The sequence below is a fragment of the Balaenoptera acutorostrata genome, chromosome 15 (genome assembly GCF_949987535.1).
Source record: "Balaenoptera acutorostrata chromosome 15, mBalAcu1.1, whole genome shotgun sequence".
Taxonomy (NCBI): Eukaryota; Metazoa; Chordata; class Mammalia; order Artiodactyla; family Balaenopteridae; genus Balaenoptera; species Balaenoptera acutorostrata.
The window spans coordinates 56,329,391-56,342,692 of record NC_080078.1 but is presented as its reverse complement, the minus strand read 5'-3'; the positions used below and the strand labels follow the sequence as shown (position 1 = coordinate 56,342,692).

The 13,302-nt window shown below is 41.1% G+C and overlaps 1 protein-coding gene across 3 annotated transcripts; it reads right to left on the bottom strand.

Moving 5' to 3' along the window:
- Window positions 1–524: 524 nt before the first annotated feature.
- On the bottom strand, window positions 525–13,281 carry TRMT6 (tRNA methyltransferase 6 non-catalytic subunit). Of its 3 annotated transcripts, XM_007191719.2 has the most exons (11): window positions 12,997–13,281; window positions 10,325–10,452; window positions 8,748–8,857; window positions 8,104–8,195; window positions 7,890–7,973; window positions 7,500–7,624; window positions 6,375–6,733; window positions 5,895–5,980; window positions 5,143–5,245; window positions 4,954–5,040; window positions 525–3,655 (listed from the first exon to the last, which is right to left on the bottom strand). In XM_007191719.2, exons 1-11 carry the CDS (start codon window positions 13,122–13,124, stop codon window positions 3,446–3,448), a joined length of 1,512 nt encoding a protein of 503 aa, XP_007191781.1. In that variant the 5' UTR covers window positions 13,125–13,281; the 3' UTR covers window positions 525–3,445. The 3 variants fall into 3 exon arrangements, with proteins under 3 accessions (XP_007191781.1, XP_057385766.1, XP_007191782.1); XM_057529783.1 differs by lacking the exon at window positions 10,325–10,452 and having other exon boundaries at window positions 12,997–13,163; XM_007191720.2 differs by lacking the exons at window positions 8,748–8,857; window positions 10,325–10,452 and having other exon boundaries at window positions 12,997–13,135.
- Between the last annotated feature and the right edge of the window lie 21 nt (window positions 13,282–13,302).

Genomic DNA, 13,302 nt, shown 5'->3' with positions numbered 1-13,302 from the left:
AGACATCCAGATAAAGGAAACTCAAAGAGTACCAAATAAGATGAACCTATACTGACACACATTATGATTAAATTGTCAAAAGTTAAAGGCAAGGAGAGAGACTTAAAAGCAACAAGAGAAAAGCAACTTGTTACCTACAAGAGAACCCCCATAAGACTACAAGTAGATTTTTCAGCAGAAACTTTACAGGCCAGAAACAAGTGGGATGATATATTCAAAGTACTGAAAGAAAAAACTGCCAACCAAGAATACTATATGCAGCAAAGTTGTCCTTCAGAATTGAAGGATAGAATTTTCCAGACAAACAAAAGCTGAAGTTTATCACCACTAGATCAGCCTTACAAGAAATGCTAAAGGGAGTTTTTCAAGCTGAAAAGAAAGCTACTAATAAGCTATTTAGTAACATGAGAACATATGAAAGTATAAAATTCACTGACAAAGGTAAAATATATAGTTAAATTCAGAATATGCTAATATTGTAATAGTGGTGGGTAAGTCACATATAAAGACAAAAGTATTGAAAATAAGTATAACTACAATAATTTATTAATGGACACACAACATGAAAAAGACAAAACATCAAAAATACAAAATGTAGGGGGAGTGTAAAAACGTAGACTTTTTGTATGTGAATATATATCCAAAGAAAATGAAATCAGTATCTTGAAGAGATATTTGCACTCCCGTGTTCATTGCAGCATTATTCACAACAGACAAGATATGGAAGCAACCTAAGTGTCCACCAACAGATGAATGGATAAAGATGTGGCATACATATACATTGGAATATTATTCAGCCATGAGAAAGAGGGAAATCCTGCCACTTGTGACAACATGGATAGACTCTGAGGGCATTATGCTAAGTGAAATAAGCCAAAGACAAATACTGTATGATATCACTTATATGTGGAATCTAAAAAAATCAAACTCATAGCAACAAAGTAAAATGGTGATTGCCAGGGGCTGGGGGGTGGGGGAAATGGGGAGATACTGGTCACAAGGCACAAACTTTCAGTTATAAGATGAATACATTCCAGCGATTTAACGTAGAGCATAGTGATTATAATTAACCACAATTATATACCTGAAAGTTGCTAAGACAGTACATTTTTAATGTTCTCGCCCCCAACCCAAATGGTATGTCACAGGTGGAGGTGTTAGTTAATGCTATGGTGGTAATAATTCTGCAATATATAACTGCATCAAATCAACACACTGAACACCTTAAATTCACACAATGTTATATGTCAATTACAACTCAATAAAACTTCATACAATTTTAATGTACCTCTATGCTAAAAAATCTTCTAACTGGCACCACTGTATATTTCCAAGTACCCTAATCCAATGGAGAAGTAAGATGGACATTACATAATGATTTTGTCTTTACTTTTTGATGGCCACTCATTAAAGTCCTATTTCACATAGCTCTCCTGGTGACTGGATGTCTAGTAGTCATAGAATTACCCACTCATCTGCTCCAAAGGTGGATATCCACTTTATAAACAAGACACTCTTGATGTGTGTGTATACACAGAAGTGTTTCTCAAGGAGTGGGTCCTGGTCCAGCAGCACTAGTGTCACCTGGAAACTTAGAAATGCAAATTTCCTGCCCCATCGCAGACTTAATACTTAGAAACTCAGTGGAGCCCAGCAATCTGTGTTTTAATAAGCCCCCCAGGGGATTCTGGTGCACACTAAGTTTTCAAACCACTGAATTAAATCATCAGTACTCAAAGATGAAGTAAATTACATGAATGAGAAAACATAACAAGTAAAGGTTAACTCTGAGTTAACCTGGTGCAAAAGTCCACAAGTCAACTCCAGGGGCAGCTATATGGGTGCACAGGGCCTTGGCAGTGCAGACCCCCACACTGAATGGAATGAGATGGGACTTGAAAACTGGTTGAGTTTCAAGTAGGAGATGGTTCTAACAACAGTGACCAGTGGAGACCAGCCACTACTGAATCCAGTCTGTGCATATATTGTGTTCTCTTTGACCAAACTTGACTGGTTGCATGCTGAGTGACAACTGTTTGCAAGGACACGTTCAGTGACGTGCCAATCCAGGCATGTTTTCTTACAAAGACCATGTGTCACAATCAGCTGAAAGCCAATGAATGCGGCATCACTGAGAGCATCATTCATGTAAGTCAGACGGATCATAGTAGGAAATGCTTTTATTCTTTAAAAGCAATTGTTTTAAGAAAAAGGAATCAGAACTGTAGTTGTTGGTAATCACACTGGCCATTTTTAGAATAGTACATGCTATTAGGAAAAAGCAATTTTTTTTTTTTCTTCTGAGATGCTCCTTGCTGGATGATCTGCATCTATTCTATAACAACATGAACAATACACACGATGAGCATGTTTAGTGAGCAAGACTCAGACTCTCAATGGGCAAGAGCCGTGGCTTCCTCTAAACACTTTTCTTGGCTGCAGATGACCAAATAATTTAATTACACTGTTTCAGAGCTTAGAAAGGCTAACCACCTAGTCATGCCAGAGCTCAACAAACCAGCATTAATAATCACCAAAAAAAGGCACTTTAAAATACATTTGACAAGGAGTGACACTAATGCTATGAGGACTGGTCTAAGCCCTGCACTAAACTTTGTTACAGTTCATATGGACAGTGTGTTCTGTCTGTCTCCATGTGGATGTGTGTGCACATATAAATATATGTATGTATGCGCATATACCAACATCCATATACATGTATCTATCTATCTCCATAAGTCTCTGGGGAGGGAAAAAACCATTTGTTTCCTTTAATAGTACACAAAAATTCTAGTCACTTTATTTGGAACAAAGAATGAGAGGACTGGCAAATTAATTCAAAAAAGTACACTACAACACCTTTCTACTGACAAAAACAGCAGTAAAATAAATACTCAGAGCTTTTCTACGTCATCAACTATTAAAATAATAGAATATAAAATTTTTAAAAGTTTATTCCACTGGAGGGAAAAGGGTGGACATTTTTGGTACTGTAAGTCTCACACACATTCATATTGCTTAGGTTGAAGAGAACATAATGAACAGAGGAAATTTCTTCCACAAATTCCTTCGTTTCAGTACTCAAGTTTCACTGATGGTGTGTTATTCCACTTGGCTTAACATATAAACAAAGTTTTGTATAAATATATTTCTTTGATCTCTAAATTCTCAAGATATTTGCGCAGAGCACTAAAAGTACTTAAGAAGATTTTTGTGAAATAAACACAATTGGCCATATACCAGTCTACTGCTTACCCCAGGCTTGGGTATTCTGGCTCGAGGTTTTGACAGACGGAACCAATCTGTGTCAGAGGTGGACAAAAGGCTTACTTGTCCTTCCCACGAACAGGGGTATAGACATGTTCTCATTCTTAGGATATGAAAACACAATTAGTAATGGCATTTAAAGCTTACTTACTAACTGCATAATGTCTGAGAACAAAAATCAGAGCAATTTTTGAAAGGTTGAGTCAGACTCTGGGCACTTCCGTTTTTTAGCTGCTGGCTCTTCAGTCTTGTGTAATTCTAAAGTGCTGGTGCTGGATTTGAGACTGGGGTCTGCTTTAAGGTTGTCCATGGCAACAGTGAAGCCTGAGAGAAGGTACCCCCCACCTCCACTCATCAGTAGTTTGGGATGACTTCGATCTGGCAAAACCTAATCAAGACAGAAAGACAGACATTCATGTTTTCCTAAGCAGATAAAGCCATGTTAACAATACACATGCCAGAAATGAGAATTTAATCGACACAGATTCGCCTGAAGAGCGACCAATTTAATCACACCAATTCCTAAGGAGGTCCATCTTTCACATGACAGTGCAGATAAAAGCGCAGAAATTCGTTTAAGTGATTTTCTTTTGAAATATAAAACTGAAACCATTTCTCTTAAACCTGAAGCAAGTTTCTGGTGGTGAAAGGGCAACTGGTTTGTGTAGTGCTCTGGGCCTGGTTTTCTCCCTCTTTCTTCATGGTCAACAGTGGAGCTGGGTCCATGGAGAAGTAGCTACTGGACATATACCCAGAGCCTTCCTTCTCCAACACTCTATTAATTCTGTCAAAAATTCTTCTCTCCTGTTCCCAGAGCTAAATAAGATGACTACCATGAAGCACAGGGTTTCCCAGGTCTGCAGAGTGTCCTGGATTAAGTAAGATGTCCAGCAAGCAGGGCAGGGCCTGTGACAGCCATGGAGGTGCACCCCCAGATCTCTAAGAGGGAACTGGCTGTGAGCTGAAGCAACAGAAAGCCTCTAGCTGCTGCTTCTTTGAGATTCACACCCAGGGAGGCTATTCCAAGTTGATAACTGAGCATGGGTACCACAACTGGACCATTTCTGTCCAACACAGAACTCCTTTAATGGGCAATTTTTGCTCTGGGGTTCCTCGTCATCCTGGCTGAGACTTTCTCAGAGCAGCACTGCATGCCCTTCCTCCCCTCCCATCCTTCCTCCCACTTGTCACAGGCATCAGACCTGTATCACGGTCTGACAGCTCTCCCTGCCTAATCCCGCTCCCTCTTATCTTTCACAGGCATTTCTCTTACGCTTTTAATTCTATCTTCGCATATACATTCCAGAGGACCTGAACTGACACGGAGCCCACCAGGAACTCTCGAACACTTGCTGCAAAGACATCCCAGCAGAAAGGAAAGGGTCACTTTCTTGTCAGCCTAGGGATTTTGCTATTATCAGTTATTCCCTCTACAGTGATCTCAAACCACAGTCATTTGCATTTTAAATGTCTCTGGACTCAGGTATCTGAGTAATAGATCATGACGTGAAAAAAGAAAAAAGGGTCAGGAAAGGTCAGGGCACTTTCTCTGAGTTACAGACGTGAGACTCTTTCATCCCTATAGATAGAAACAGGGAGATCCCTATTTAACAGCTTCTGGCACTACTGTGCAGAGCCAGCGACCCAGGAGAGCAGCTCCCAGGGACTGGCTGTGAGAACACATACCTGGTAATTTCTGAGCCAGGTTTCAGACAGCCTGAGATTGATGACCCCTCCTCTTTCCCGCAGTTTTGTGTAGCATTCCAACAGAGGCTAAAGGCATAAACAGAGTTTTGTTAATAATTATTTTGAGGGTGCAATTTGAGAAACAACATTCAGATGCAAGAATTCCTGTCCACTCTGTTTCAGTATTACCTCTTTATATTGACAGTAGACCACGAACGGCCTTGAAGGAGCCACAAAGTCCAGCAAAGACAGCAGCAGTGGAGTGGGATGGAAACGACTAGCTACAATTAAACTGCAAGGAAAATGTTAGACAAATTATTTCTCTACGTCCCCAAAGCAGAGCATAGGTTTTAAAATGCATTTAAAATATCACGTATTTATTTGCATGACTCACACAAGGAAGCACTTTAAATACAACATTCTAGAGATTCCAACAATAAAATCACGAGCTATTACTTTCTAGGAAACACAAACTGGATTATAAACTCTCGTGGTGCTTGGCAACCTCTAAGTGGCCAACTTAGAGTTGGCAACTCTAATGACAGTCTTGATTTAAAAAAAAATCTGGAAGCAAATCCAACATTGTAATACTGGCTTTGCAGATACCTGAATCTGCCTTTCCTGTCAGGTTTCCCTTAGCCCATGCCCTTAGGCAGTATCACATCAACTGGAATGCCCCCCAACCTGCGCCTAGCGGGGTACACAGCCCAACCTGATGTGCCATCATTGGAGAAATTTCGATTTCTTCTAAAGCTCTGAAATCAGCATAATCAATTTCCCATCTCTGCCAGATGCAGCCTCCTTTCTTTAAAAACCCAAGACAGAATCATCACGTTTGCCCTCACTACAACCAAAATAGACAAGCAGACAGAGAACACGAATCTGCTTGAAGCAGAGCCCACGAGCACCAAGATGTCGCCTGTGTTCTTTCATCAACACACCCGTCTGCGTTTCTTTCACTCAGCAGAGCAGCAGCTTCTAAATGTCTTTTCTTCTGCTCTTCTTGTCTCCTCTGCTTTTCCTGAATCTTCAAGAAGAAAAATAAGATACCAACATACTGAGGTCATTCAGTCGGGTTTATGGAAACACTGGTCTGTCAAAACATTTTAACGATATTTATCAACTTGGACTAAGGCAACAGAAGGAGATCATTTATAAGGAAGCTGAAAACACATAAGAGAGCCCTTTGGTTATAAAACCACCATGCAGCCACCTATACAATGCTTCTGTATCCTAAAGCTCCATCCCAAAGATTAAATCACACGTGTGTACACTCACACACACTTTTTCTCTGTCTGTTTTGATATCTGTTATCTTGGGAGCTGATGCTCCAAAGCCAAATCAAATCTCAGGGCTTACATGAAGTTAAATGAAGCCCTGAGGAAGATATTGAGGGTAGTGGGAACTCTTAACATTCTTACATAATCCTTTTTGTTTCCTCTCTCTTTAGGCTCCTTAGAGTCTGGATCTTGAGATACAATTTCCATTGTTTCTTGTTCTTCTGGGTGATTGCTCTCTGGGGCCTCTGGCATGCTGTCTTCGTTCTCTTGCTCTGAAGTCTGTTTTTCCTCCAGTGTGCCATTACTTTCTTCAACCGAAGCACTGTCTTTTGGCTCTGAAGATAACATCTCAGCAGAAAATGTTCCATTTAAGAGACTGTCCACTTGGTTGAGGGGGAATTCATAAAGACCACTGAGGAAAGATTTTGGAAATCCAAAACATGCTGTTGCTGCCCGAACAGGTCCACCTCCAGGGTACAGCTGAATAATGGAGCCAAAACCTGAACAGACAAAAGAAACAAATATCTGCTCAATGGAGGCGGCTCTAGACTATGCAACCCTCGGGGTACTCCACAGTAAGGAGACTGAAGGTCTCTCTGCTTTACGCTGTTCAGAGGTTGAAGGTGATGCACCTCCTCTGGGGGTCCATCTGGAGTCCATGCGTATTCCCAATGGGGGTAACATAATTCTAAACAGGTACACAGGAAGTGTTAAAGAAGTGTACCCCCCTTGACACTACAGTAAAACCCTGTGATCATACAAATTTTGTATGTCACATGATTGGTGACTGGTTCTCAGCATCCCCCAAGTCCAATCTTTAAACAGGGCAGTTAAAAGTTCTTATCTTCAATGGGGTCATAAAAAGGGCAGCTAAATCAGGCTGTGTTGTACTCTTCTAGTACAGAATACATCCCTAGTATTCTTCCCACCCTATACTCTCAATTCAGGCCAATAAAATGAGCACCAGCTATCCAAGAGTTTAACTGAAATCACGGTCCTGGAGGTCCTAGCCAGTCACAGGCTTCAGAACCATCTCCACTGACACAGAAGCTGGAAAGGACACTGCGTCGGGAGTGCCAGCACAGCTCAGGCTGGGAGATGTGGGCTACGGAGGAAGGTCCCAGAGACTGGAGCTGTGCAGGCACACCCAAGTCATTTCATTCGCTTCCAGTAACTCAACCTCACTTTCCATGAGTTTGAATATTTTAGACCCCTCGACTCAAATTATGGTAGGGTTTTAATGAACTTGAAAACCTTAAATCTTACCTCCCATTCGTTCCATCATTGCACCCAGCACCAAGCCTGCACATGTTTCCATCACAATCATTTTATTGCCAGCACGGATATTTCCCAATGTCAGCATCTGGGCTAGTGTATCGTATCTCATGTGGCTAAGGAAAAAAAATGATTCATTCATTTATAGCTAAGCAAAGTCTGCTATTTTAATCATAATTTTTCAAGTTTTGTTTGTTTCATAAAAATGATGTTGATAAGGTTATTGATTGCTTTGGAGGCAATAGTAAAAAAGGACTTACAATTTATGAAGTAGGAGGACACTTTATGCAGATGAGCAAGATTTTCATTTTACTTAAAATCATGACTTTCTTAAAGATATACTTTCCCCCAATTATACTTTTGAAAGGAAACAAAGCGTACTTAATTTTTCCAGGTTCTCTTGCATAATACATAACTGAAAGAATGCGGGTGGATGGCTTCACAACAGTAATCATGGCTTCATATCTGGGGGAAGGAAAAACAGAACATCAGTTTTAAAAAGCTAGTTTAAAAATATTTTATTTTTAATAATATATTTCATAAATCTATAAAAAGATTTTATATTTTCATTTTTTAAAAAACAAAAATTACTTACTTCTTTTTCTTCTTTTTTATATATTTATCTTGAGCAAATTCTGTCTTGTCTCGGAATGTTGTACTATTTTCAATTAATTGCTGAACTATTTCCTATAAGAAAAGGAGCAAGCAGATTTCCTGAAACTTTATTTTCACAGCACAGATAACTTCAAAGGTTTCTTACCCCAGAATGTATCCAAAGGTCTGATTCTCCAGGCCCTTTTCCACAGAAGTCCAAATGGGTGAACTTTGTATTTTTATACTCTATCTAGAATTTGTATTAAAATGTAAGTACTTTAAACTCCATTTAAATCAAAGTAAAAGAACAGACATATACAATAAAGGGAGAAAAGAGGTAAAGAAAACTGTCAGTCCTGAAGACACTGGCTGAAAACATTAATGAAAATGAACAAAGTTAAGCTCTGAGATGCACTAAATTATCAAATTCCCTTTTGCTAACACTATTAGTAATGTCATTCACTTACATTCCTGCCTGTAAGAAACAAAATCTTTGATATACTGAATTGCAATATACACTTCAAGCTATTTTTAACAGAAGTGTACAGTATTTTTACATTTTACCTTAGGAGAAGTCTGCTTTAAAATGCAAGCAATTTCCTAAATACCAAATGAAAACAAAACAAAAAATCCTTTGAATTTTACCTCGCCTTTAATGCCTTTGTCCTTTAAAGCTTTTATGTCATCTTGAGTAAGTTTCTGAGATTTCCCATCATCAATTATATTTCGATTATCAGTGCCCGCTTCTTTGGTCTCTAAGGAAGAAAATTGCTCTATGACATGTATGATCTGAAATTATTTAAAAATCTTTCCTATTCTAAGTTCGTATCCACATCCAGCCCATCAGCCACTTAAATCTGGCCTTCCAGTTCCACTGCCCCCACCCCAATCCACTATCCTTTCTTGTCACGACTACTCCAAGCCACTCACTCATATTCTTGTTCCCGCTCTTGTCCCCTTACAATCTACCTGACACCAAAGTTCTCTTTTTAAAATGCAAATTGGCTCATCTATTCCAACGCACAAAACCACAGTGGTTTCCAGTAGCAATTCAAAGATGATCCGCAAGGTTGTATATGACCTGGCCCCTGGCTACCTTTCCAGGGCTCATTTCTCAACCCCTGTACTCAGCCACATTGCCCTTCTTTCTGTTCCTTAGACACAGCAGCATGGTCTCAATGCGGGGCTTTGGCACTTGCTGCTCCCTCTGTCTGGAATGCTCTTGTGACATCTCCAAGTGGGTGGATCCTTTCCATCACTCAGGGCTGAGCTCACCATCTCAGCCAAGTTTCACATCTTTCAATCAGCCTTCAGTACACCTCCCTGCTTTATCATCTGCACAGCACACATCACCACCTGAAATTATGCGGTTTGCTTATTTTTGGTGTCCCCCACTGCTAAATAAATTTTATGGGATAGTCTATCTAAGGAACTGCTGAAATTGCACTGCTTAATCATGTCTGGAACATATCTGGTGCTTAATAAAAACACGAATGTTGATTTAAAAGTATTTAATAAACTGGTTTGAACCAGAACTTCAATAGTGTTTTAATTATTTAATTTTAATAATTAAGTATTTTAATTTTATTAATAAAATATTTAAGCACATTTATTTTGATAAAAATTTAAGTATTTAATTTTAATTAGCAATAATACTAAAATTATGGGGTCGTTACTCTAACAGGCAAGGCACTGTTAAGAACTTCCTATGTGTCATATGATTGAACACTCACTACAGCTTGGGCATTAAACATGTTTATGGCCCTATTTTACCGATGAGAATATAAAACTTAGAGAAACTAAATAACTAGGTCAAGGTTACAAAGTAAGTGATGAAGCTGGAACTTAAACCTAGTCAGTTGAATTCAAAGCCAGATCTCTTATCCTTACCCTATATGCTAACTACCTCAAGAGCTGGTAACTTCTAGACACCAACAGGGCTCCACACCCACTCTTACAATGAAGCTGCAAGGATTCATGGCATCAAATACCTGGCCCAAGGTCGAAGAGCTGGTTAATGATGGGCAGGGGTCAGAACCCAGGTATCTCAAAGCCAAAGGCAGACCCTAATTCATTCCACCAAGCTACAGTTCTTAGATTATGAGTTTAGATTTCTTTGGGGACAGCCTGGTCTAGCATTCTAGAATTAATTCGAGTTGACAGGTTTCTGAGTAGCCAGCTCAAGAGCATCTATTTCATACATCCTAAGTAGTACAGTGCACCTGAAGTAGGCTCTTCCTTCTTCTTCTTAGGCTGAAGACTTCCTCCACTGGTAACTTCAAATGTGGTTCCATAACTATGGCCAATGACGTTATCCAGATAGAACCACTGTTTTTCAAAAGTTACTTTTCTGGGGAAGAAATGCAATCAATTAGCTGAATCTCATTTGTATTCAGTACAGGAACGATTCGTTCAACCTAGGTTATTTCATAATCAGTCTCTCTAAAGGATGACCAGCAGCATTATCTCTGACCATGAACCGACAAATGAACTAGAGAGGATCGGGTTGGGGCCAGAAACACAAAACACTGCACAAAATTAATAAAGAAGCCACAAAAACACTGAATTTGGAATGAGAAACAAAGACAGAAGACATTCCTCTTCTGAGGCATTGGTCTGGCTCCAATTTGCACTGTTTGACAGGATGTCCAAACTCGCAGACTTTGGATTTCCTGAGTAGCAAGATTGCCATGCCACTGAGACACACACTGTGACGCCTCTTGTAACTTACACAAGAAAAATCTCAAAACTGAACAATCATTGGGATGACAGGGATTTAACAAATTCCCTGGCCTAACTGGGCATTTTCTTTGAAAATCATCCAGGAAAAGCAAATGATATATACATATGAACATTATTGACAATCTACACATTTGTAAACAGTGCCTAACACTGATGAGGCTCTACTGAGGCCCAGGCAATCTTAGCTTTTCCCATTACCCAGATTTTTATCTTCTTACTATTTAAAAGGGAAATCCCACAAAAACAAAAAACTTTCCTTTCAAAAGACAAAAACTAACACCCACTGAGTGTCAATCAGGGGTTAGGCAGTATGTGCCAGGTGTTTCATACTTTTTGATTTAATTCTCAATTATGTAATCCTGGGACACAGCTCTTTCCAGATGAGCAAACTTGAAACTGAGGGAAAAGTGTCTTGCCCAAGATTCAGTTACACAGTAGGAGCTGGGATTCAAATCCAAGTCTGCCTGACCTAAAAGACTGGTTCTTTCCACTGCACCACACGGTCTATCCAGCAAAGAACAAATGGATCTCGGGAAGCCCTGCTTAGCTTCAGGACATGGCCCATATCAACAGAACTCTGAATTCTGAAAGATGTACACTGGTTAACTTTCTTTATGCCCCATCCTACACCTTCTCTTTCTTTCTCTGTGCCCCAAGAGGCCAACCATGACAGAATGCACAGACCACATCACACAGGCTCCCTTGCTGAAGGCTTCCCACAATTCTAGACCCTTGGATACATCACCAGTCTCTACTGGTTCTCTAAACCTTGTCACATCTCTGTATGTGTATGTGTCACATCTTCATTAAGTCTCCTTACTTGAACCACCTGAGTGAATTTCTCCAAGGTCCTAAGTATCCAGGCAGGGCCAATTCTTGCTCTTTGCTGGGTCCTCAGTGATTAACACATAACAGACACTCTAAATATTTGCTGACATGAATCCCCTCAGAGAAGCTGAAACTCAGCTCAGCCCAGATGTGTATCCTCCCCTGCCTCATCCTTTGAGTAGCCCAGTGCTAGCAAAACACTGTGTCTGAGCTGGGTTGGGTTTACCCTCTGGCAGCTGGTCTGATATGCAGAGAAGGGTGTGTCACTCAAACTGACTGGCCTGACAGGAGGTCACTGCCCTAGTCAGGAAAGTGGGACCCAGTCAGAAGGACATGGAGCCACACCTTCCTTGGGGAAGAGGGGGATGTGCAGAGTCTGCTCACAGAGGCAGGATTGCTTCTGCTCAACCAGATGACTGCAGCCCCGAGGAAAGAGTGAAGGGAGAGTCTGGCCTGGGATGTAGTTGAGCTCAAAGAGTCATTTTCTAAACAAAATGGAAACTAATGCTATGGCTTCTGCCAAGAAAACTGTTGAAAAGTGTTTCAAAATAAATGTCTAAAGAATACTTTTTAGAAATAAAGATGTTACTGTCTGTCTCCTTGGGAACGAAAAGCTCTTATCTAAAAGAGCACATTTGTAAGAAGCACACTCAAACAACCACATCTCACGATAAAGCAACTTAAAAGGACAATACGAGAAGGAAAAACCAAAGGTTCACCTGCACGTGGAATCGTCCATCGAACGTATAACCTAAGGACTTTGCTGCACTGGTATACTTCAATTAAAAAGCTTAAATAATTAGTATTAGCACTTTACACATTTCTAATCAGAAATTCTGAAAAGAAAAAAGCACCGGTTTCAAGAATACAAAATAAAGTTGTGATGAGGGGGGCTCTGGGAGGCAAGAATGAGACTAGAGAGTGAAGGGTGGGTTCTGTGAGAAGACAGGAGAGAAGAACTCAAAACCTGGGGAAAGAACCCCAGGACAGGGGGTGGGGTGGGGGCCTGGAGAGAGGGGCGGAGCACCTGAGGGCCAAGAATGGGAAAAGGACCGTGGAAAGAGTAAGTGAGATGCTTAAGATAGAGGGCCAGTATGAGATCACGGAGGGGGATTCTGTAGGAAGACAGAGGAGTGAGGGAGATATCGAGGGCCAAGGATGGGATTCTGGGGGCAAAGGCCTCTGTGGGAAGATCCGAGAGGAGATGACGAGAGAGAGGACTGGGAATCCAGAATGGATTGGGAATCCAAGAATGGAACCCTGGAGGGATAGGGTGTCCAGAAGATGGGGGCGGAGAACCCCTAAGGCCAGCGACCTGACTTACTTTCTCCGCTGGACTTGCACTGCTTTAAACACATCTTCCCGTTTCAGCACCACGAAGTCGCCGTCGCGGATGCGGTGGTCCCCGGGATGCGGTGGCCGTGGGCCCGGTTGCTCCTCAGAGCCCTCCATGACGCTCAGCCGGTCTCCAAGCTCCGCAGCGTCTCTCCAGTTCCCCGCGCTCTGCCCCTGGCCCTGGCCTGTAACCGCTAGCAGCCTCACCTCCCACAAACCAAGACTCAAAGCCCTCCGACCGGCACCGCCCCCACGTGCTGCGCGCCGCTTCCGCTTTCTGGTACGAACCTCAGGA

What these genes read in the sequence shown, in the direction of transcription:
- TRMT6 (XM_007191719.2), bottom strand. Translation starts at nt 13,124, where the DNA reads ATGGAGGGCTCTGAGGAGCAACCGGGCCCACGGCCACCGCATCCCGGG. An exon ending in GAAGGAAGAGCCTACTTCAG is followed by an intron (nt 8,858 to 10,324) that starts GTGCACTGTACT and finishes TTTCTTCCTTAG; the next exon opens with AGACCAAAGAAGCGGGCACT. An exon ending in GAGGAAACAAAAAGGATTAT is followed by an intron (nt 5,981 to 6,374) that starts GTAAGAATGTTA and finishes TTCTTCTTGAAG; the next exon opens with ATTCAGGAAAAGCAGAGGAG.